This window comes from Trachurus japonicus, chromosome 4 (genome assembly GCF_045865225.1).
Source record: "Trachurus japonicus isolate A0001 chromosome 4, Traja_1.0".
Taxonomy (NCBI): Eukaryota; Metazoa; Chordata; class Actinopteri; order Carangiformes; family Carangidae; genus Trachurus; species Trachurus japonicus.
The window spans coordinates 14,815,556-14,838,943 of NC_140910.1; the positions used below are offsets into that span (position 1 = coordinate 14,815,556).

Genomic DNA, 23,388 nt, shown 5'->3' on the forward strand with positions numbered 1-23,388 from the left:
ACAGCGCATTCCTCTCGCAGTGTTTTCAGTGGACCACAGAGGCTGCACATTCCTCTGTAGGCGCGGCAAGCGGCGCTGGTTGTTTCGTTCTCAACTGGGGGGGAAAAAACCTTTATATAAAACGTGTTTTAACTCTGCGTGGACTAATGACGCTGTCTCAGCGCTTCAGCCATAGTGGTCGTGGACAGGGGACACGGTGAGACATGGACCGCGAGAGGCACTCAGAGTGTGTACCTGCTCCATTTCACTGAGTGAGGACGGCTGACCGGAGGTAAGGTGCTCTGCCCTCTCGTTATAATAACTCCTCTCCAACTAACTTCTATTGACACAACAGCCTGAGCTGATTAAAATTACTCAACCAGGTGATACTTAACAGTGAGGGATGGAGGCTTCAGTTCGCACTGATTCCTACTTTAGCCTACTGAATAAACTGTGATTAGGTTTTAAGCGACAGAGAGAAGTGTCCAGGTGATCAGGGGTGTGTCAGAATAATTGACAACTAAAAAGAAATGGACATCAAATAGGCAGCTTGACAACTGTTCAGTCCTTATCGTGTTATTACTGCTGATTATTCATTAACACTTTTATTCAGTGCTGCTGGGCCATGGCCGGCTGCTGGCGATGGTGCTACCGCACCTGTATGTGCTGTCTGTCCGAGGAGGAGAAAACGACTATCGCTGTGGACAAAGAGATCAAGAAGATCCTTAAGCAGCAGAAGAAGAAAGAGAGGAGGGAAATAAAGATCCTCCTGCTAGGTCAGTGACTACACACACACACATACTACACACACACTGAGCAGCTGACACAGCTGTTTGTGGCAGCATGAGACCCAGTGACACATTAAGAAAAGGAAAGGAAGGAAAGGAAATAGCCTACATCAAACTGACTCACAAACCTGAGGAGATGAGAAATTAAAAGAAACACACTGCGTAGAAATGAAAACTGCTTGGCCTGTTTGGTGGCCTGCAGCCAAATTAGAAAACTATGTTGAGAATGTGTCACCATGTGAGTATGTAAAGAATGGGCTGTATTGGGAGGTTTTACCTGAAACCACAGTGACTCAATGTGGAGATGCTCAGCCCAGAAACAGAGGGACACTTCACTTCACAGCAGCTTTACTGACCCATGCAGTCTTGACTGGCAGGCAGCACCCAGTCACGTAAGGGTTAACACTTCATTTTAAGAAGTTTGCACATACTGAATATGGTAAACAGTGTGCCTTTATATTGTTCAAACTTTGCTGAAGTCTTGAGAGAACAGTCGAGTTGTAGGACTCCTTGCTCACACACGCCTTTTCAGTTGTTCCGCATTCAAATATGTAATTGAGCTGAAGTCAGCGATTTGTCTTAGCAACTCCAAAACATTTATTTCTGGTCCTTGAGCTATTTGGCAGAGCTTTGGAGATACAGTGCTCACAGTCATTCTCACAGTCATTGTCCACTGGGAAGATCCATTTGCGATTGAGCCTTTACTTCCTGGTTGATGTCCTGAGATGTTGGTTTGATGTATCCACATGATTTTCCATTCTGATATAATGCCAACTGTTTGGTTAAGTAAATGCAATAAAGCAATGATGATTCACGGTTGGGATGGCGTTCTTTGGCTTGCAAGCCTTGTCCTTTTTTCGCTAAACATACAGCGGTAATTATGGCCATCATTTTAGTTTCATCAGACAATGGGCCACTCCTCTGTAAAGGTGTCCCTGTGTGCAGTAGTTGTAGGCTTTCTTATGGTACCTTCTTTGCTAAGCAGCTTTTCAGGTTATGTTGATGTGGGACTTGTTTTGCTGTGGATATACATTGTACCTGATTCATTTAGGGTCTTCAAAAGACACTTTGCTCTGATTTCACATTTCACACAGAAGCTTCCTCCTGAACTGTATGAGCCACACAGGGCTACACAATTAAAATATAATAACATAATTTCAGTATCCAAATAGCCTAACTGGAGCTGCATTTTTTTTATTGAAGTAAAAATGAAAAGTTTTCTTTTTTGTGACTTACTTTACGTTATTAACTCAGAAGTTGCATTTTTCACAGAAATTCATTTGCTGGCGTTGTACAGGATATACTGTATTATGGACACATTGTGTTACTTAATGCTTATTATACGTTCAGTTTCTCAATATAAACATGTTCAAACTAGTTTAGAGTTGAACTAATGTTTACTGAATAGTTGCTTCACGATTATAACAAATTCCATTGTTATCTTTGATTACAACTATGAAGTCAAGCTGCCAAGAAATTTCATTACAGTTTGATCAAATTGTTAATATTTTTTATTTTTAAGTTCTTTATTCTTTTTGTATTACAATAAGCCAGTAAAGTAGTTGAGGATTGATCTTGATGTAGGTGATAAATGCAGAGTGAATGTTCACAGAATTTGATTTATTTGCTTTTGATTAATTTCAATTGACACTTTTTTCAACATCACTATGAACCACATCTTAATATGACCGGTTTTGTGTTAAGATTTTTATTATCAAGGTGGGCAACTTTTTGAAATTAGAGATTCATATTCACAGTACAGGATTACTGAAAACCATGTCTGTGGGCAGGAAAAGGGCTATCAAGGAAATATCTGCAGCATTTTCTTTCAATGGAGATTGGTATGAGTGTTGGATGCTATTCCTCGAAAACAGTGCTGATAAATTACATGGTAGTGTTTGGCAGGATAACAAAAAAAGGATTTAATCTCCTAATCAGAGTAAATGATTCGCTTCCAGCAGCCAACAACCAAATCACTACTCAAAGTGGAGGAAGTTCTGCAGCTTATAAAGCCGGTTGTAAAACGTTTAAATGAGGCTATCAAAAATTTCAGCCAAGTTATGGTCTTCTATTTCATCCCTAAACCAAGCACTTCCTTTAACTTTGATGTTTATCTGTGAATCTGAAAATGATCAGCAAACAATCTGATAGAGTAGTCTCGGTCTGCTCTCTTGTTCTTCTGTAATTTGTTTTCTTCACCAGTTTTTCATCCCTTAACTACAGATTCACATCCACGTTCAGGTTCTGGCTACTCTTTTTTTTGCTTAAGAGCGATCAACTCAATGTATAAATCAATAATTCTGGACAGTGATTTAGACCCATTTTATTAAACATCAGTCCTACATTATTTTGTTTGGACTACAGACAAATGTAATCCTGTTCTCAGAGCATATCCCACCATTCAAGGTTACTATTGGATTTTGTTTGTTAATATAAACATCAAAGTTGTTAGAGTGAGTTTTTTACAGTTGCTTATTGACACACCCAGCAAACACAAAGCAACATCAGCATTCATTTGGCCACCAGGCTTAAGTCGAACGCTAACTCTCCTTTAAGGCCAAAACAATGACCTGAAAGCTGCTTAATTACTTTTCAGAGCTGAGGGCAATTGAACTGCTGAGTGGATATTCAGTGGTTCATTAGTGGTTGTTGGTTGTTTAATTCATCACAATAATATTGTTTAGTGCAGATTTAAGGTTTTATCCATTATTTATCGATTCGATTTTTCATTAATCAGTTTTCAAAGTTGATAACAGTTCAATCAGGAGTTATCTGTTTTACACATCATTTATCCATTTACTATCTCTGATGGTAAGAACAACAACCGTGCACCTACAGGAGCTTTAGTTTAAGCTTCACCTATGTGAGGGAGGAACATGGGGAGGCATTTGCAGATAGTACATGAATAGTAAGCAGACCCCAGTTAGCATATGGGTTCAACTGAAACTGAGCACCTCAACTCTGCTGCTCACCTCCAAGCTGCCTCAACTGACAGAATCTCTTGTCGGTGCAGGAACCGGGGAAAGTGGAAAAACCACCTTCATCCGACAGATGAGGATCATCCATGGGCGAGGCTTCTCAGAGGAGGAGAGGAGAGGATTTGCCAAATGTATCTTCCAGAACATCCTCACAGCCATCAAGGCTATGACCGCAGCCATGACCATGCTCAGGATCCCCTACTCCAACCCTGAGAATGAGGTAAACTCGCACGGCCAGCACACAGCTCCTCACCAGCACTAACACACAGGCCCACACCCAGTTGCACATGAACCGTCATTCACAAATGCAGATGTGTCAGCAGCACAGCTATGTGGGTGGGGTAAATTGACCTTACGGACATCAAAGAAAAGGAGTGAATAACAATGGCAGAGAAACACACATCAACATCCTGTCATAGTCTATAAATAGAACATGATGGGAGTATCAGAAGATGTTGTTAAACGCCACAAACTCTTGAGCATCTGTCCATCACAAAATCTTCTAATGTGCTTGGTCTCTCTCCTTTTTCAGATATTTGCTCAGTGGCTGCAGGATGTAAACACGGTGCATATCACCCAGCTGGAGCGGGGCTATGTTGATGCCATCCGCCGGCTCTGGGCAGATCCGGGTATCCGGGTCTGTTACAGCCGCCGCTGCGAGTATCAGCTCCTGGACTCCGCAGAATAGTGAGTAGTAGTTGTATTGTAGTAGACTCTCTACAAGCTGTCTACACTGTACCACACCCTGCGTCTGAGTTGCGGTAGGATATCTGAGATTATCTTGTGATTGAACCCTGTCAGAGCAAGTTACCGAAGATGATATCACAATACAGGAATCTGTGATAGGAGGTAAAAATGTCCTTCAAGGCGTGACATCATTATGCATGTGAGACAAAGAAAAAACACACCCATAAATACTGTGTGTTAATTTAATGTCTATCTACAGTATGAGTGCACCACTTTTATTTCTGCAGTCATTTCTACGATCAATCAGTCTCTCTCTTAGTTTTTCAAATCATAAATGTATGTCTCAGTTTATGAAATACCAGAAAATGATGAAAGATTATTTCCCAAATCCTAAAGTGGTGTCTTCAAAAGTTGTTTATTTCAACCAAAAGGTAAAAACCCAAAGATATTCAATTTACAATGATAACAGATCTTCACATTTGGGAATCTGAAACCAGGCAATAGGCTATCTATAAGTTTTCCTTCAACAATGACTTGAACTACCGTATTCAACTAAATTTGTTAAAATTTTCAAGCAAATCAATCAGGTAATAATTTAATCTCAAATCAAGATAGTCAAAAAATGTATCATGACAAATTAGTTGAAATTTAACAGCATCTCTTTCCACTGACTGTGTCCCTATCCCTCATGGATAATCAATCAGGCCGCACTGTGAGCTGTTTCTATAGGAACTGCTTCACTGGTAAAAAAGTAGTCCCTCTGTTCTCTGTGGAGGCGTTTGATTTATCCAGAGAGACAGTATCAGGACCAGTGTGCTGATTCTGGTTGATTGATTTCTAAACCCTTAGTCAACCACAGACAAAGTCCTCTTGATCATTATTGCACTGGAAGGGGGTTTCAATAATCTCAAAACAGATACTGTAGTCTGCCACTTTACTTAAAACCTAGATAACATAAGTGATAACAACATGTGTCATCATTCTACTGTACTATCAAAAAAGAAGTCAGACCAAGCTGAACTGCAACAGAGCACAACAGGCCCGAAGGTTAAATATATATAAGTTTAATCGAATATAATTAAATCTGTAAACTTGACATTTGCTAAAGCATAAACTTGATGTATTCACAACGTCGTGGTTTTGTTAACAGGTAATGTATCACATTATGGAAACATGTCGGCAACATATTGTTGTAGTGTTTACTTATACCACAACTGACCTTTGTACTAAAACTCATGAGTGGAAACTCAGCAAAGACAGTCTGTTTAGACAAGTTGTGTTAAGCTTGTGCTGGGGCTCATTAAAAATCAGCTTCAAGATGAAACAACTAGTTGATTCACTGATCAGTTTTTTGGCAAAGAAATCAACTCATGTCGGTTATTTTGATAGCAGAATAATCTCTTATTGAAGTAAAAATTAAGAGATATTCAGCTTTTCCAACGTGAGTATTTGCTGGTTTTCTTAGAACTTTAAAGTGTAAATCTTTGGATCTAAGACCGTTGACTTAACTTAAATGAGGATTTCCAACACACTACCTTTGTCATTTCCACAATTTTCTGACATTTTACAGACCATGCAACAATTTTATAGACCCTGTGCAGATTTTCAGATACATTTTTTTTGTGTTATTTCATTGTCGTTGTCTTATCTACAGTAACTCCCCATACTTGTTTCTTACACTTGGTGTTCTTTCCTCTGACCACTGGAGGGGGCTAGTTCTTCACAGTAATCGTTCATTTCTAAGCCTTTGCTGAAACCACCAGTTGACCTGAGAGACAAGTCTTGTCTTTTTAACCAATAATGGAAAAACCTCAGCAAGTGTCACAGAGTTGCCATCAACCATAATGAAAAGACTGAACGCAGAGTGGGTGTGAGTATCAGATGTGTCAGGGAACAAAGCCTCAGCCTTTTTTTGTTTTCTCTCCTCTCTATTGCTGCTCTGTGTTTACCGAGCAGCTCAGTCATCACCGTGTGTGCATGATAAGAGGATGGACAGTCAACATGAGCTAATGACAGCTTGTATCAACACAAGCTATAAAGCAGTCATCTGTACACAGGCCGATATGAACTCACCCCACCCCCCTCTTATATTTTAATCACTGTTTTTTTTTTATTCAATACATCATGCTTCTTCTGTCACTTCAGTTTGTTTTACATGATCAAGGCTGGGTGTGATGTCAACAGAGGCAATATGTTTTACCAGAAGTCTCATTGAGTGTCCTAAATATTTTCTTTCTCTCCCTTCTCCCTCTCCTTCTCTCTTTCAGCTACATGAATAATCTGGACCGCATCGCCAGCCAAGACTACATCCCCACAGAACAGGACGTGCTGCGAGTTCGATTCCCCACCACGGGCATTCATGACTATTCCTTCACCATCAGGACCATCACACTCAGGTGCAGTAACCTCTAATGTGATACTGTGCTGTGGGGAAAAAGTACCGTTGACTCTTGCAGAGGCTTTGTCTGTAGTGGGATCACATTTCTGATTACCCATGACCTCTGAACCAAGGTCCTGCCAGGAGTGAGGTGTCACTTTATTTGTTTGTTTGTTTTGTTTTAAAGTATATTTTTGGGCTTTTAGGCCATGCATTGATAAGATAGCTGTAGAAAGACAGGAAATGGGGGAAGAGGGGTGGGGTAACATGCAGCAAAGGGCCACCTATGCAGAGACTATAGCTTTTGCATATAAATGATCCGAACAGAAAACGCAAAAGTGGCGTCGCGTCTTCACTTTTTATTCCGCGGACCGCGTTTAGAGTGTTTTTGGGGTGGAAATCCGCGTGCATCTGTGTAATTCAATGTTGTATGCACGCCAGGAGCCTAGGTGGCAGCGTGCCGCACAACACACAACACCACCAAGTCCGCACGCCTGTGTATTCTTCTTCTTCCTCTTGATTTGCGGCAGGCTGTACGTCGGCCGTCGCAATGCTGCCCTCCGTGCCCTCAGGTCATTGCAATCGGAGCAGAGGTTTTGCGTTTTCACCCATTACACGGAGACGCAACGGCGGAGCGTTTTTAAGAGATTTCCACTCCGGAGGGTGGTTTCACTTTTTTGTCGCCATCTAAACGAAAGGCACATCCGATGAAATATTTTGCCGTTTTCATCCGCGAGCGTTGTCGTGTAAACAGGGCCTGATTTTGAACGTGTTGCTGTTGTTTCTGAGTCTGACAGAGCTATGAAGACAAAGACCAGAGTTCACCTTTAAGGGACACTGTATCTCAGAAGGAAATGACACCTCACTAAAAATGGAGAGAAAGCCCAGACTGCAACAACCTAAACTCAGGGAAGGATTCAGTTCGGTTGTTTTGATCACAAGATAAAATACTGAATAAGTATTCCCTGGTCAAGAGTACCTCCTCCAAATGTATGAAACATTACGTTTTTATTTCAGTCCTGTCATGAGCAAGCCGGATTCACAATGAGCTGTGGAAAATGTTCAAAAAACACTGAGAGTTTTCTCCCTGTGTGAAAGCATGTCGCACAAAAGAGACACGCTATTAGTGTAGAGTACACGTCCACTTCACAAACAGGCTTATTAGCAGCTGTATGAGAGCCACAGGAGGGAGTGTGTAACCACCTGGACTGGATGTGACAAATGAATGAATGACCCAACAAGTTTTTGTTGCTGGGTCATCAACACATGTACAAGCTGCGTGTTTGTTTTTTTGAAAACACTACCTCGAAAAAAGTGAGCAAAACTTGTGTTGAATGATTTGTAAGTTATAAGATACACACTTTCAGTAGTCAACTGTGCACCATCTGGCTTTTGGGACAAAGTTATCAACTTTGACGTTACACCTCTTCAGACCTTCAGTTTGATTGTTACTGGGTTCTGTCCAGGGAAAGGTGTTGTATTGTGTTCTGGCTAACCAATGCAATACAAAATGTGTTGGTCTAAATACACCATACTCACTGACTGGCTGCCACCCCTTTGTGGGATGAGGGTGTGTTTTCTCTCCTCATCCAGTCCTGCCACAGTCCTCTTTAATTGCTCCAAGTCAGTGTGTTGCAAAAGAAAAAAAAGGACCCTTACCTTGATGAATACAACTTCAAATATTTTTTTCCCGTGCTCCTCAGGATTGTGGACGTAGGTGGTCAGAAGTCAGAGCGACGGAAGTGGATTCACTGCTTTGAAAATGTCACCTCCCTCATCTTCCTGGCCTCCCTCAGCGAGTACGACCAGGTCCTGGAGGAAAGAGAGACAATAGTAAGAGTCTTGTGTGTGTGTGTGTGTGTGTGTGTGTGTGTGTGTGTTTGTCTATGTGCCTGCGTGGGCTTCCTGTCTGGCTCCAGCTTCCTCCCACAGTCAAATGACTCTAAAATTGCTGCAAATTGCCTGTAGGTGTGAATGTGAGCATGAACGGTTGTTTGTCTCTGCGTGTCTGCCCTGTGATGGACAGGCGACCTGTCCAGATCTGTCCCCGGCCCTCGCCCCAGTGCCAGCTGGGATTGGCTCCAGCCTCCCGCAAACCTCAGAAAAAAAGGTTTTTCTAAAAGATAAGAGGATTTAGTTTCTATCCGACCTTTAACTTATCTACCAAAGCTTGGGGGATACAGATACTCATCAGCAGCAGTCCGTCATTCAGAATCAGAATCTCCACAGCGTTATCAATCAAACAATCAATCAACCTATTTATCTATCCATCCATCCATCCGTCCATATCATCTTAACTGCAGTCATTTAATCCGTCCACCAGCAGGCCTCACTCTTGCACAAGAAAACCTCTCTCCCCCTCTCTCCTCTCTGTCTGTCTGTGTCCTTCTGTCCACTTCCTCCCTCCCATCTTGTCACTAAGCCGTTTATCTCTCGCGGCCACTTCTTTCGCCTGCCACATTCATTAACCTCCGCAGCGGCCCTCATGCTCCAGACACCCCATAAACTGCACCCTCCTCTTCGAAAACACCGACTCCCCTCTCTACGTCATCCTCAGCCGCCTGAATCTACTCAAGCCATCCCAGAGAAAACTAATATTTTTCTCTCTTCAAGTTGAAGTCAACTTCTTAAAAACTTGCTGGTGTATTTTCTTTTATCTACCACAAAATCTATCTAGTTGATATTAAACTAAATGCAAAACCTAAAATCAACCAGCTGCTGCCTCCAGTAACTTACCCGTCTCCCTCTCTCTTTCTCTTTTCCTCAGAACCGGATGCATGAGAGTCTAGCTCTGTTCTACACAACCATCCACTCCCCTTGGTTCCTCAACACCTCCATCATCCTCTTCCTCAACAAGACTGACATCCTGGCCGACAAAGTCCAAACCTCGGACCTGCAGCGATACTTCCCCAGCTTCTCAGGTAAGCTGTGAATACAAGTGCTGGTACTTATTATCATTTATAGTGAAGTTTTACTGATGTGACACTATTTGTTGGATGAACCAGAGTAGCTATGAACCAATTAAAGGCTTAGATGATTTTTTTTTTTTTTTAAAGAGAGAATGAGCAAAAAATCTGATTCAAAATAAAATGTCAAAAATTCATCCTCCAATTATGGAGATTTGTTGCTTTTGTTATGAATTGAAAAAACATTTGGTTTTTGGATTGTATGACTTTTCCTTGACTTTGATTCTGGCGCCACCATGAGTTGGACATCTTAATTATAAATCCTGAGACATGGTATTGGATTGGGCACCATGAAATCCAACGCACAGGTTCATGTTACTGTCTTGGGTGAAGCTCAAAGTGAGGATTCGGACATCTAAAACAAGAGGGGCGGAGCCTGGTGAGCAGCAGATTTCACAACGTTGTGTTTTCTCATCACAATGTGTGCAGAATTATTCCAGAGACCAAAAAGTGGTTGTGTTGTTGTTTTCCTCTGGCTAATTTGCTTTGAGCATGGACACCTGCTGGGAATAATGTACCATTTAAAAAAAATAAAAAATTTGGCTCGAAGTATCTCCTGACTCCTCTCCTGGATTGGACACGTTCCCCCACCGCTGCAAAGCCTGCAATTATTGTCGATTTTTTTAGTGTTATTTGTTTCTACTTTGCCATACTCTTACTCCCTCACACACACACACACACTTGCAAATGAGTCACTTCCAGGTACTTGGTGTGCTTAATGATGTGGCTGCAGCCTGTAGCTTCTCTGGTGTGAAAGGCTGTTGAGCGTCGCCCTAACAGTCCCCACCATCCTCCACCTCCACCTCCACCTTCACCTCCACTCTCGCTCCCTCTGTTGCCCATGGCAACCACAGACGGATACTGTGCTTCCCGCAAGCCCTGCTGCAACCCCCACAAACCCACCGGCGTACTCGTGTGAAGTGTGTGTGCGCGTGCAGGGCGGGAATTAGTGACTGCAAATGATTATTTGTGTGTGTGTACCTGCATCTGCATTGTACCCACTGTGTTTTACCATCAGCATTAGCGGGGTAAAATAATGACTCACACAGGGTCAGGCTCTTTGATGTCAATTTAACCTTAATGCCGACTCTGAGCAGCCCCGACCACCGGCTGCTATTTGCTGCTGATGTTGCCGTGTTCCTGTGAGGAGGCCGTGTGGCGCTCCTCACTGCTGCTGGAGCTGCTTAAGGTCTCCTGATGTTAATGATAGTTAGTGATAAACTTGTTGAACTGGACTGGTGCTGAAGGGATTAGTCAATTAAATGATTAACGTTTTGACAGAAAACAAAATTGTCTGAGCAAAGAGATCACTACTTCCAGTGTTTAAAATGAAGGGTTTGTTGCCTTTCCAGATTGATTTAGTTTAATTTACTTATTAACTTCAATTTACTGCTGATTATTATTTTATTTTATTTACTTTAATCAATAAGACAGTTGAGAGAGACAGGAAATGGGGAGGCAGAGAGAAGGGGAATGACATTCATCAAAGGGCCACCGGGGGAATCGAACCGGGGCCGGCTGCAGCGAGGGCTGTAGCCTTTGTATATGGGGCGCCTGCTCAGTCCAGTAAGCCATATGGCGCCCCACTGGGGATTATTTTGTCTGCAAAACTCCACACATCACTTTTTTTTGACATCACATGGGCATCTCATTGGAAAAAATGGGCAATTAAAATAAAGAGTGTTGCAAATCATTATTAGTTGCAACTCTAATATATTGGACATGCTATTCTGCATCTTTTGACCTTTGTTTCTGGTGTGAGCCAGAGTTTTTATTGTCCCTGTCAAGCAGGCTGTTGTTTTAATGTTTTGGCTATAACAACATCACAGCACCCTAATGACATGACAGAGGTAGTTATTAAGTAATAAGTGGACAGCATTAATTGACAGGAAATCTCACTAAAATGACCACCAGCCCCAGCCTCATGAGAACGGACTTTAATCTTATTTTCATTCAATTAGTGCTTGTGATTCTCTGATCATCCAACCAAACGACATCAGCAAAGGAAACGATAAAGCAGAATTTTTTTCTCTGATGACAAGACTTCACAGTTCACACAGAAAGAGAAGAGGGCATACTTTTTTCTTATGCAAGCTTATTCTGTTTATGATTTTAACTGATGCAACTGTTGCATCTTCTTAAAAAGCACAAGTGCACTGAAATGACACTGCACTTCTTTACCCGATCTCCTCACAGTATTTACATATATAGCACTTAACTCATTGAGTGCCGCGCTCCAAAACATGTGCTAAAGTGGCCTCCACCATCGGGGGCGGGGGGGGCGCCACTAAACAGCAATAACACAGACGCACCGTGCCGTGTCACAGCCTCTCGCCGCGGAACGTGAGGCTCTGCCGGCCACAGCGGCTCGCGAACACCGGTCCCGCCGGTGGTCGCGGTCCGTCTGTGGTAGTTGCTCCAGATGAAGACCGACAGTGGGCTGAGAGCTTCCTGGTTCAGCTCCCAGCTGCTGCAGCCTCGCGGGTGAGAGCGGAGCAGCAGCGGAGCAGCTGCGCTGCATCTGCATGCAGAACTCCGTTTGCAGAAGCTGAGTTATGATAAAAACTTCCAGATCATGAGCTGTCATGTGACTTTGATCGTCATCTATTTCAGTTCTCCTCGTCGTAGAGTCCCCAAATTTACATATAATGTGTATTAAAGTGTCTATTTTCATAATTTAAAAAAAAAGCAAAAAACGAAAAATTTCGTTTTTGGCACTCAACGCATGGGAACGAAAAACGAGAAATTACGTGGTTGGCACTCAATGAGTTAAGAGTTACACAAAGGTATCCTCCTGCACTGAAGGATCAGGGATGTCCGTCCCTCACTTCCAACTAGTCACTTTGGATAAAAGCATCTGCCAAATGATTAGTGTAAATGTAAATTATCATAGTTAGATATGCAGAAGAAAAATGCTGTTTTTAACTGGAGTGAGGAATCATCTCAGATTTTTTGCTTGAAATATTACGTAAACAGTTCCTGACCCCAAACTCCTATTCTGCCTTTTTGTTGACCTTCTCTTTCCATCTCTTGCCTCTGTAACAGGCAAGAGACAAGACCCCGAAGACGCCAAGAACTACATCCGCAAGATGTATGAGCAGCAGGCCATCAACCACGACAGGAGGGACGAGAGGAAGACTCTTTACCCACACTTCACCTGCGCCACCGACACCAGCAACATCCGCAGGGTTTTCAGCGACGTCAAGGACACGGTGCTGCTCAAGTCTCTCAGGGACTACGGAGTCATCTGAACTTTTACTCCGTGCTCTTGTCTCCGTCTGCACTGTTCACTTGGCACCGCACGAGTGGAGGACAGACTGTTGCTCCTTTGGATTCTTTCTAAAGCCTGAACAATCATCATGCACATCCTCTTCCTCCTCCTCTCCCTCACCCATCAGGTCTTAATGAAGAAGCAGGTGGAGAAAGAAGGGACGAGCGCTGCGCCCTTCTCTCACCTATCACCGTCAATACCGGGCTCTTTTGTCTCCCTCTCAAGTCGAAAACATCAAAGCGTTTAGAGAGAGAGACTCTACGGGGAGACACAACAAGACTACGTGACTTTTGATCAGACAGCGAGGAAGCAGTAATCACCCTCATTCCTCTCAGCCAGCATCTTTGTCTTCATTTTTTTTTTCTTTTAAAGATGAAGAAGGGTTTCGGTCATGCAGTGTTGGAACTGATCCATAATTGAAGCAGGAGCGAGGATGCGTGGAAGTGCTGTGCTGCCATTAACAGAGTAATGTGGACAGACACACACACATGTTAAAGTGCTTTATTTGAGTCTCCCAGACAGTCAAACACAGGTGTATAGCTCATGCTTACATCAACACAACTTTTACAAACAAAGAATAGTGTCCATAATGACCCGTAAAAGGCAAAAACATGAGTTTAAAACCATGGCGCTCTTGATTTTGTGTAATTTTCTCTGTGATTAATGTAACCACAGAGTCTTTGATTGTTTTGCAAACACCGCCCTCCTGTCAGCGTATGAAAATCCCTATTGATTACCGTTATCTCACACTGGCAATATGTCTTATCATATTATCTGTGCTGCTCAACACATCTGCTCTGCCCCGTCTCCATCAATTATCATATAGATAGGCTGCACGCCGCGGCTACTACCTGTCGAGTTCACCTCCAGCCTTTGTTTTCCACCAGGACTGCGAAAGTTCACACTCGCGCTCACACGCTCGCTCTCTCTGTGTTAAATGGTTCATTACTCTCACAACTCTCTGTGTTACATGTGGCCAGACGAGCGGCTTTTGTCATCGAACAGAGAGGAACGTGACAGCAGAGTGGAAAGTGGGTGCAAGCAGCGAGGCGAGGACAGAATCACAGTGGATATGATGTTGATCAAAGTGGATGTGGATGTATGCTTTTTTTTTTAAGTGTTTTGCATGGCACTGTTTCCGTTTTTTTTTACTGAATCCCCCCTTTGACTAATGAATTAGCATTTCCATAGCCAAAAACCAATTAAACCGTACAGTGAAGCAGCTGAGCACCGAGGAGGCTGATACGTTTTTTTTGGTAGGTTGGAGATTTGGGGATCCATCTGTTGTTGGCATGCATCTGTTGTGCATTTGCCACCTGCTGCACTGGTTTTTGCTGGTCCTCCACAAACACGAATGGATCACAGTAAAAAAAAATTTAAAAAAAGGAAAAGCCCTGAGCATCAGATCTGTTTAAAGTCCCCCACATGTTCATCATTGTTGTCTTACTGGTAGAGAAGGTCTAAAACACTGAAGCAAAAAAAAAAAAAAAGTTTACATCTCTAACAAATGAGCTCAAAATGACAAAACCACAGAGGATTATTATCCAGCTCCGCAGGTTCCGCTCAGCTCTGTGTAGCTTCAAAAACTATTTCAGCTCATTGTTTTGGTTTTCTGGCAGTCAACTCTCATCAGTGTCATTTTCACACATTACAAGCAGCAACACTAACTGTGTTCACTATCAATTATGAACATGCAATATCACTGATGGAAAAAGATGAGACTAGAATGTAGTTTAAAAAAAACTAAAAACTCAATTTTCTTTCATAGATGAAGTTGTGCCATATGGCAGCACACAATGAGCACAAAGAAACAAAGTGATGGATTTTTTTTCTGATGACTAAATGACTGAAATGTTACTAGTTTCATTGACTTGCCTAAAACTGGACTCATAGAGTTACGTTTTTATTTGACTGGGATGAAACTAAAAAGTCCAGTACCTGGTCAAATAAAGCAGGACAAGTTTGACCAAGGATATTTGACACAGGAATGAAAAAAAAACTGTCAACATGAAAACCAATCGAGCAGGACAGGAGAAAGTGACAGACATTTCCCTCACAAGCTGGCCAGAGACCAAAAAATAGAGCTAAAAACAGGGTCAATACTACACGTCCATCCATCAAGTGGCAAAAACCACAACTCAAAATGAATGATAATGTTGCTCTGCATCTGCTGGATATGCAAACTAAAAAAGGACATAGTATATCAATGTTGTGTCTATCACTTGCTTCTGCTGCCTTCAAGACCCCAAACAATCTCTTCAAGATAGTTGAAGTGCTTTAATATCCATTTTTCAGTTTGTCAGACTCAGCACCTCTGAAGTTTGCGTGTTTGGTATGTCCAGTTTCCGTACAGCAATAAAGCCAACAGCATCTTCTAACAATTGCCGGCTTATGATAAGATGGTGATACACTTTGTTAAATCGGTAACATAAATTCAAGCACAAGTGACACTCGGCAGCTGGCAAGTTTAAAAAGGTCACGGATAAAGAAACTGAGACTGTGAGAAAAAAAGCTTGATTCACAATGCAAGTACAATCAACAAGGGTGGATTAAAAAAAATCCGGCAGGAAACCTGCTCTGCCGGGTAAAGGGTAAATAAAGACTGTTAATATGAGGTGGCAGTGTGCTCTCTTTGTGTGTCCTGTTTATCAGTGTGTGGAGAGGGGTGTTTTATGATATTGATCAGAAGTGTGAGCTCTGCCCTTGTTTACGTCATTGAGAGCTGAGTGTGTGTCGAGTGGAAAATGACATTGAAATTCAGTAAATGAACTGACCTTGATGGGAAGCCAACAGCGGCTCACACTGTGTCTGTTGTGTGGCTTCGGCTGCTGTTTTGTTAATTGTATATAATGTGTTTTGATCTCTCCACTGCTATTTTGATGTATCCAGCTGCAGTAGCTATGTCACGTTATGATGCCTTCAAACACAAATGTATAATTGTACTGTACAATCACTAATGACTACTATACTTTATATTGATTTGTAAGAGCTGTATTTTTTAAATATTGTTTACTAACAGCACATACTGTGACTACTTGTAACTACTTTTCTGCATCGGGACACCTTTTTCCCCACTTGGTGACAGTGAATTACTTTTGTGTAGACTCAGGTGAAGGAAGTGGGCAAATATGTTTGTTTTTTTTCTAGGTAATATTAAAAACAAACTTCTGAACACACGCTCCTCTGCTTGCTTTTATTAGGCTGCCTGGACCCTCTTGTTTTCCTCAATCCTCAAAAAATTACCAAATTTTGTACAAATGTCCAGTCCCATGCCAGATTCACTCAACTCCAAAGGCATTTTTTTAAAATTTACATTTAAAAACTTTGACAATTCCTACCAAACCAACGGTAGTACATGCTACAGTTTTGCAACTTTCACTAAGATGTAGCCCCTATACTGCAGAAACTTTTGTCCACTTAAAGGGGAATTCCGTTTTTTTTACAATCTGGACCTTATTTATAGCATAAAATACGATAATTTACTCACCCAGACAACTTTGGTGTCATTACAAGTCGTTCCGATTAAATTAGATCCAGCCGAGAGCCGCGTATATCCATGTAATGCGAGTCTATAGGGCACCGGAATGCAGCCTCTAAATAGCCTCTAAATAACACATTATCTGCCACAAAACTTGTTGATTTCACCAATATTTTGTTATGATAAACTATAGTGCTATTCCCCTCTGAGTCCGGGGTGACCTGTCATCAACATCCGGGGTCTGTAGGTTGACCTACTAACCTCTGACCTGGATGATGTCATCTCCGACCGCTGCCCGGCTCATTCTGAAAATAATCATTCCGCTTTGGCATTCAGGTCCATTTTTATCTCAACTAGCCGGAGCTTTAGTGAATCCAGGCTGCGGAGAGGAAGCCTGTGGAAGCTGAACTTTGTCCAGCTGCTCATTTTGTTTGTTTTTTTCAAAAACTGTAAAACCTATCAAACCTATCTCCTCCCACAATTTTTGCTCAATTGACACCAAACTTGCTAGAGAGCATCTTCAGACTGTCCTATTTTTGATTTATCAATAAAAAAATTGAGCATGAAAACGTTTGACTGTAAACAGTAGTGTAAACATATACCATACAATTCTTGCTAAAGCTTCAATTTTATTTGAATTTGAATTTGAATTTATTAAAGGATAGCCCCTTGAGATGTAGCATCTCATTTTCAAGGGGGTCCCTTTGTCTTCCCCGGGAGCAGATATGTCCAGACAGAGTCTCCAGTCTGTCTGCGTGATGTGTTTTCTCTGTGAGGCTCCGTCACATAGACAAATACATTCTCACGCAGGCTGCGATCACACACTTGCTGTGACCTACAGTTTGCAAATAAAAAAACGCTGCCGGCTTTGCATCAGACTGACACTTGGGATTTTTTTTTCCCCGCACTGCACTCATTTTCCATAAACCAGGATGTGGCGCAGGCGGCGAGAATTCGGCTGTAAACAAAGGTGTCACTTCCACGACAGAGGAAACTTTCACCATGCTCGGAGTATGGAAATTAATATTTGACAGGACGGAGAGCGCGGTTCAAGCCGCACAGTCAGATCAGTGTCGTCCTCTTCCTTCCTTCTGCTGACACAAACACAGTTTCTCATCAGTGAGCTATAAACTGCTTCTCCAAACAAAACCCACAGTCACAGTTTCCTTTGAGCGGGAATCCAAGCACTGACAACAACACTCTGAACGTGACGTGTATTTACATAACAAATATTCAACAGATATTATAAAGAGACAGTCTAGCAATTTACTGAGGTATTTCACTGTAATACACACAAATGAACACGCACACACACACACACACTGTGGCTGTCAGAGCATTAGAGTGTGATCCTGTGGCCCTGGTAACTGTCAGACTCATCCAGACGAGGTGACACGCTCATGTGTGTGTGTGTGTGTGTGTGTGTGTGTGTGTGTGTACATGTGTTTGTGCATCTGTGCATAGTATGAAAGCAAGTGAGTATGTCTGCAGCTGTGTGTACATCTGTGCCTGTCTGCATGAGCCTGTTTCTGTGTGTGTGTGACAGCAGCACGGCACGGCGGTCCTTCTCTCATTCTCACAGTCTGTCAGCAGCTCTGTCAGTTACTGCACTTGTTACTGCAGCCTCATCACTCAAACTCCCGTGGCCCCCCATGCCACCTTCAGCCAACATCAGCGCTGTCAATTTACCATTAAAAAACTCATTACATGATCACTGATTAAAGCAGAAGGCCGCCATCTACCTCTGACACAGAATTTAAAAAAAAAAAAGAAATCTCTGTGCATGTTACCTCTACTGCTGGGTTAGCAGGCACACCAGATAAACACGCCACATTTTAGTGTCCAGATACCAGGAAGAAATGAGTTTATTTAGATGCAGCTGCAACTCTGAGTTTGATGTGAACGATTGTTCTACATCCGACTGCTTGGTGTCTGGTGAAATAAAGGATTTCTGTGCAGCAAGTGGCTAGAATGAATGAATGAATGAATGAATGAATTTTTTATTTTCATGTCATGCCACCACTGTGGCTCATCCCATATGAGATTACAAGACACGTTTAATGACAAATACAAAAAAAGACTAGACAGTCCTTCCTGTTGGTGTTACTTGCCACACAGGTGTGACATAAATCAACTATATATCGCTCTTCGTCTCATTGCCCAAGCCTTCTCAAGAAACAAAGAAAATGCAAATATATTCAAATGAAAAAGATGTTTTAGCTAACCACACAAATTCGATATCTGGATCTACCTTACTAAACAATTTTTGTCTTATAGAGCCATAAAAAGGACAGTAGAACACAAAATGAAAGCAAGTATGAAAGGATATTGAATGTTCATGGGACAGTCACAACTGTCTTTCTACCCTCTGCGTACAACACGCAACACTGAGAGAAACTCTGCAACATGATGTTGTTGTGTGGACTTATTTTTTTTATCCCTTTTTCAATTTCACTCCTTCTAGTTTCTACCGAGAGGAAGTAACTGTGACTGTGACAGAACGAGCTTCAGTTTGGGTCAGAACCAATTTTGCATGGCTGACATTTAAAATGACTGATCCCTCCGAGACGGTCGTTTGCGAGCGAGTCTCCCAAAAACTTGGCCGAGCCGAAGAAGAAGATGAGGGGCGGGGGGTGCAGTTAACAGGTGGGAAGACGGGCTTGGGTACCCTTTTTCTAATAATGAGGGATTTGTTTATGTCAATTTCAAACAAACCAACCCCTCCTCCACACCTATCGCACATTTCTCTTTTCTCTGCTCGGTTCCCTTGGATGCTGAGCAACAGGGTGGAAAGTCCAGCAGCTTGTGTGATCTCCAGAGCAGAGGCAGGTTAGCCGGTGGGCTTTTTAACCCTCGCAACCCCCACCCCCACCCCCACCCTCCTTACCATCTTGCTGGCTGGTTTTGTTGCCATGGACTGTTGCTGATAAGAGCCGGTCAAAGCTTTTCAATTTCCACCAATGTCCCCTCAAAGCGATACACACCTGCAGCGCACTTATCAAACATGCGCTCCATATGTGCAGATACACGCGCAGATTGTCGTGCAGCTGCAATCACAACAATAACCTGCTGGGATTAGTGGGTAAAAATAGAAACACAATGGACCTCGGCACAAAGCCCTGCAGCACGGCGAAGCTCATAATATTCAGAAAGGTGTGGCTTTAACTCTGCTGTGATTGCTGAAGCTGTGGTTTGTGATGTTGAATTGGACTGCATCACTGCACATTGTAAGATGTTAGCCGCTGTTGTTGTGCACCCACCTTACACCTTTTCAAAGTGTGTGTGTGCGTGTGTGTGTGTGTGTGAGTGAGGGAGACGTGTTTTTCCAACGGGTCTTTTCAAAGCCATTGCAGCATATGGGCACAAGGAGGGAAAAAAAGGTGGTTATCAGCACAAGAAATGAATCAATTTGCCAGCGTGAATCACCACTCAGTTCCCCAAAACAGCTCCAGCATTTGTAGCGGCAGATGGCCCTTTGTAGCCCGCCTCTCCCTCGCTGTGTGCTGTTTCCCACACACGGCTCAACTGAGAGGGGGCAAGAGCCTGTCTGGACGCTGTGCATCGATAAATCACACCAGATCTTGACCTGGTCTAACAGGGAATTGTGCGATGGTCAGACCTGAACAAAAAAAAAAAAAACACTTATTAACACGTCTTTTTGGCTCAGTAATAAAATCTTAATTAGTGCCGCTGTTCATATCTGTTGTCACTGTTTGATATCGCTTGTCTGAGATATCATTGCTTCTAAGGAGAAAGCGGCGGAAAACGATGTGAGGATAAGAAAAATGATGGCAATAATGATATGATAATAATGGCAAAGTACAAATAGACGATAAACAGGAAGATAACGAGTGAAAAAGAAATCTCTTTTGTGGGGTGTCCTCTGCTCAGCAACACCTGGCTTGGACTGTGTCTTGTGCATTAATGAATTTTTTGAGAAACTGCTGTAGGGCCTTGGTTTATTAATGTGGAGGAGGGAGCAACACAAAATGTTCCCAATTAAAATGAAGATGAATTGCAGCAGCGGGTCCCCTATTGTGGCTCTACTTTTGTACGTGCCTCTAAATCTCTGCCGTACAGACGGGTCATTAAGCACTGAAGGCGGCCCAGCCTCAACACATCACATCCCTCTGTGAGAGCTCTGTGTACTGTACACCACACTACGCCACAAAAAGCTGCGCAGGGAGGAGGGCGCTCACGTAGACTAAACTCATCAGGAGGTTTTGATGCACTAGAATTACTGCGCATGCATAATTCAAGCGATGGTGTGTCTTAAAGAAGAGCTTCACTGTGAAATCTTGGATCCCCTGAGGTTTTCAGGAACTGCTTCCTTTTCATTTTTTCTTTTCACAGGACTAAAAGAGGAGGATTTTATAATCACACTATTGAATTAGACTGAAAGGGAAGAAAGTGAAATCCCCAAAGAAAAGGTTTTCTGAATTGTTAAAGGACAATTCCAGGTGAATTCAACCTTGGACAATAGTTTCCTGATATTTTAGGTCTAAAAGAATGAATCTGAAGATTTGCTCCTGTTGACACGCTCAATATGCTTACAGGTAGTCTGAAGCGCTCCTGTTTGTTTTATCAACAAAGCAATATCAACTCAGAGGCACAACGTTTTTTTGTGATATTCCTGGTCAACATGCAAGCATGCAATTTAAAAAATATGTTGATGGAGGTTTCCAACATAAATTAATAAAAAAATACTGATTTTTATATTATTTAACTAAAATTTAATTTAGCAATTATTTTTAAGGAAACTCTTATTTGCTCTATAATTAGTGGCAACTACTCGTTCTGTCCAGGAATAAAGATTAAGGGCGTGAGAGGTGTAAGGATTACAGCACACCTCTCATGACAACAGGATCCGCATCTTAAAAAGCTGTCTGGGAGGAAGTGAAGAGGATTTTATTTATGGAACCCCGTACAGATCTGACATCACAAAGTGCTTCACAATTAGACTAACAAAGGTAAAATACATGAGGCACGAGAGAAAACAGACTATTCAGCATGACACTGAAAAATACACTATTGAAAGAGTAACAACAGCAACAACAACCTCTATTTGCATAGTACTACAGAGTGTTACACATACATAAGACAGACACAAAGAGAAAGGCTCCATTCACTCAAATTAATCAGAGGTGTGAGGCACAAAAACACAACCTGAAGCAGAAAAGCTACAGGTTTAGTTGTTTTTGAAAGCCAAATTGGACAAATTAAGTGTGTTATTTATTTTTTCTGGCAAATTTTGTTTGTTTGTTTATTTGTTTGGTTTTTGCATCATCTCAGACTAAGTGAAGAAAAAAGACTTGGAGTCAGATGCTGGATGTGAAGGAGCAGTCGAGCAGAATTTATTCTAAACCAAAACAGATGCCTCAAGAGTTTCAGAGTCTAATTGGTGTTAAATCTTGGTCTAATTGATTTTTGGCTTGTGACCCATGAAAATGAAGCAACGACTACTCTCTATCTATCTATCTATCGCTGGATGCATATCAGCTGCTTTCACCCTTGGAAAAGAGGTCAAATGATGGAATATTAAAGCACAATCTGGCTGGTGCTGAACTGATTTTATTGGTTGTCACCAAGTTGCTCCTAACAGCTCAAAGTATTGTCATACAGTGAACAATAAAGTTCCTCATTTTGAACTGTCATAATCCATTTTGAACTGCAATTATCATTATCTGTTGCACCTTGTAGTTTGGCCTTGGTTTATCTCACTGTCTCTGTGTTTCCACAGATCCACCGGTGCTCCATCCCTCTGCATCGCCACCTTCCTGCTGTTAAACCGGCCTGCGCTCCCTTCACATGAACCAGTCTGCCATCCACTACCCTCATTAAACTGGCCTGCTCCCCCTGCCCCCCTCCCACCAGAAGTTGGCTTCATTCTTACTTTCAAATATTTTTATTAGAGCACATTGTAACATTGTTATATTATCTACATCATACACATCCAAGAGTATAATGTAGGCCTATATCCATATAGAAATGTGTGCAGTTAGGACATACGGTCCTCTTTTTGTTTTTAGAACATATAACAATGGCAAATGAAGAACCGATAAACATGTATACAGAGTACAGAAAAATAAACGAACAAAAACAAAGCCTAAATAGATCCCTCCCTCCCACCCTACCCAGCCTTACCCTTCCGTCTAAATACTACTTTATTATAGTAAGGGGAAAACATTAATTTCCACTACCAGGTGTGAGATAGTGAATGAGAGGTGACATTTTTTCAAAGTGTGGGAGTTTATCCATAAGAGTATATTTTAGAAGTTGGCTTCATTCTTGTTAATAATTTCCATGTTTTTTGCATATTATTATAAACTGCTTTGTTGTCTGTATACAACATCTATTGCACCTCTTCTGTTGCTCACCCTGAGGTTTCTCCAAATGTTTCCCTGTTAAAAGAGTTTTCTATGGAGTTTTTCCTCAGTCGATGTGAGGGTCTAAGGACGGAGGATGTTGTTGTGATGCTATGTAAAGCCCTTTGAGACAAACTGTTTGTAAAAATGTGCTATACAAATACAAATGCCTTGTCCATGTGCTGCTGTGAAATCGTTGTGCATCACTAGAGTGTTTCGTGTCTTTTTCTTCCTCTGTTCTTTGTCACTCAGTGTGGTGCCAGTCTGATCACTTCATCTAATGGAGCACAAATCAAAAGGACGAGAAACACTGACAATCATCCTCTCTCATCTCCCTCAGGGCTTAGTGTTGTCCCATCACTCACTCTCTCTCTTTCACACGCAAACACACACACACGCACACACACACAAAGACACACACTATCTGAAGTCGCCCCTCACCTTCTCTTCCTCCTCCCACGTAAATATGTAACAACAAAGTTTCCAAAAAGTTCTGTCT

General features: G+C 42.1%; 1 protein-coding gene across 1 annotated transcript; it reads left to right on the plus strand.

The window, feature by feature from the left end:
* On the plus strand, nucleotides 1-14,779 carry LOC146988651 (guanine nucleotide-binding protein subunit alpha-14-like). The gene is made up of 8 exons (XM_085774201.1): nucleotides 1-271; nucleotides 593-755; nucleotides 3,781-3,965; nucleotides 4,278-4,432; nucleotides 6,700-6,828; nucleotides 8,513-8,642; nucleotides 9,577-9,730; nucleotides 12,821-14,779. Exons 2-8 carry the CDS (start codon nucleotides 605-607, stop codon nucleotides 13,024-13,026), a joined length of 1,110 nt encoding a protein of 369 aa, XP_085630327.1. The 5' UTR covers nucleotides 1-271; nucleotides 593-604; the 3' UTR covers nucleotides 13,027-14,779.
* Nucleotides 14,780-23,388: the final 8,609 nt, after the last annotated feature.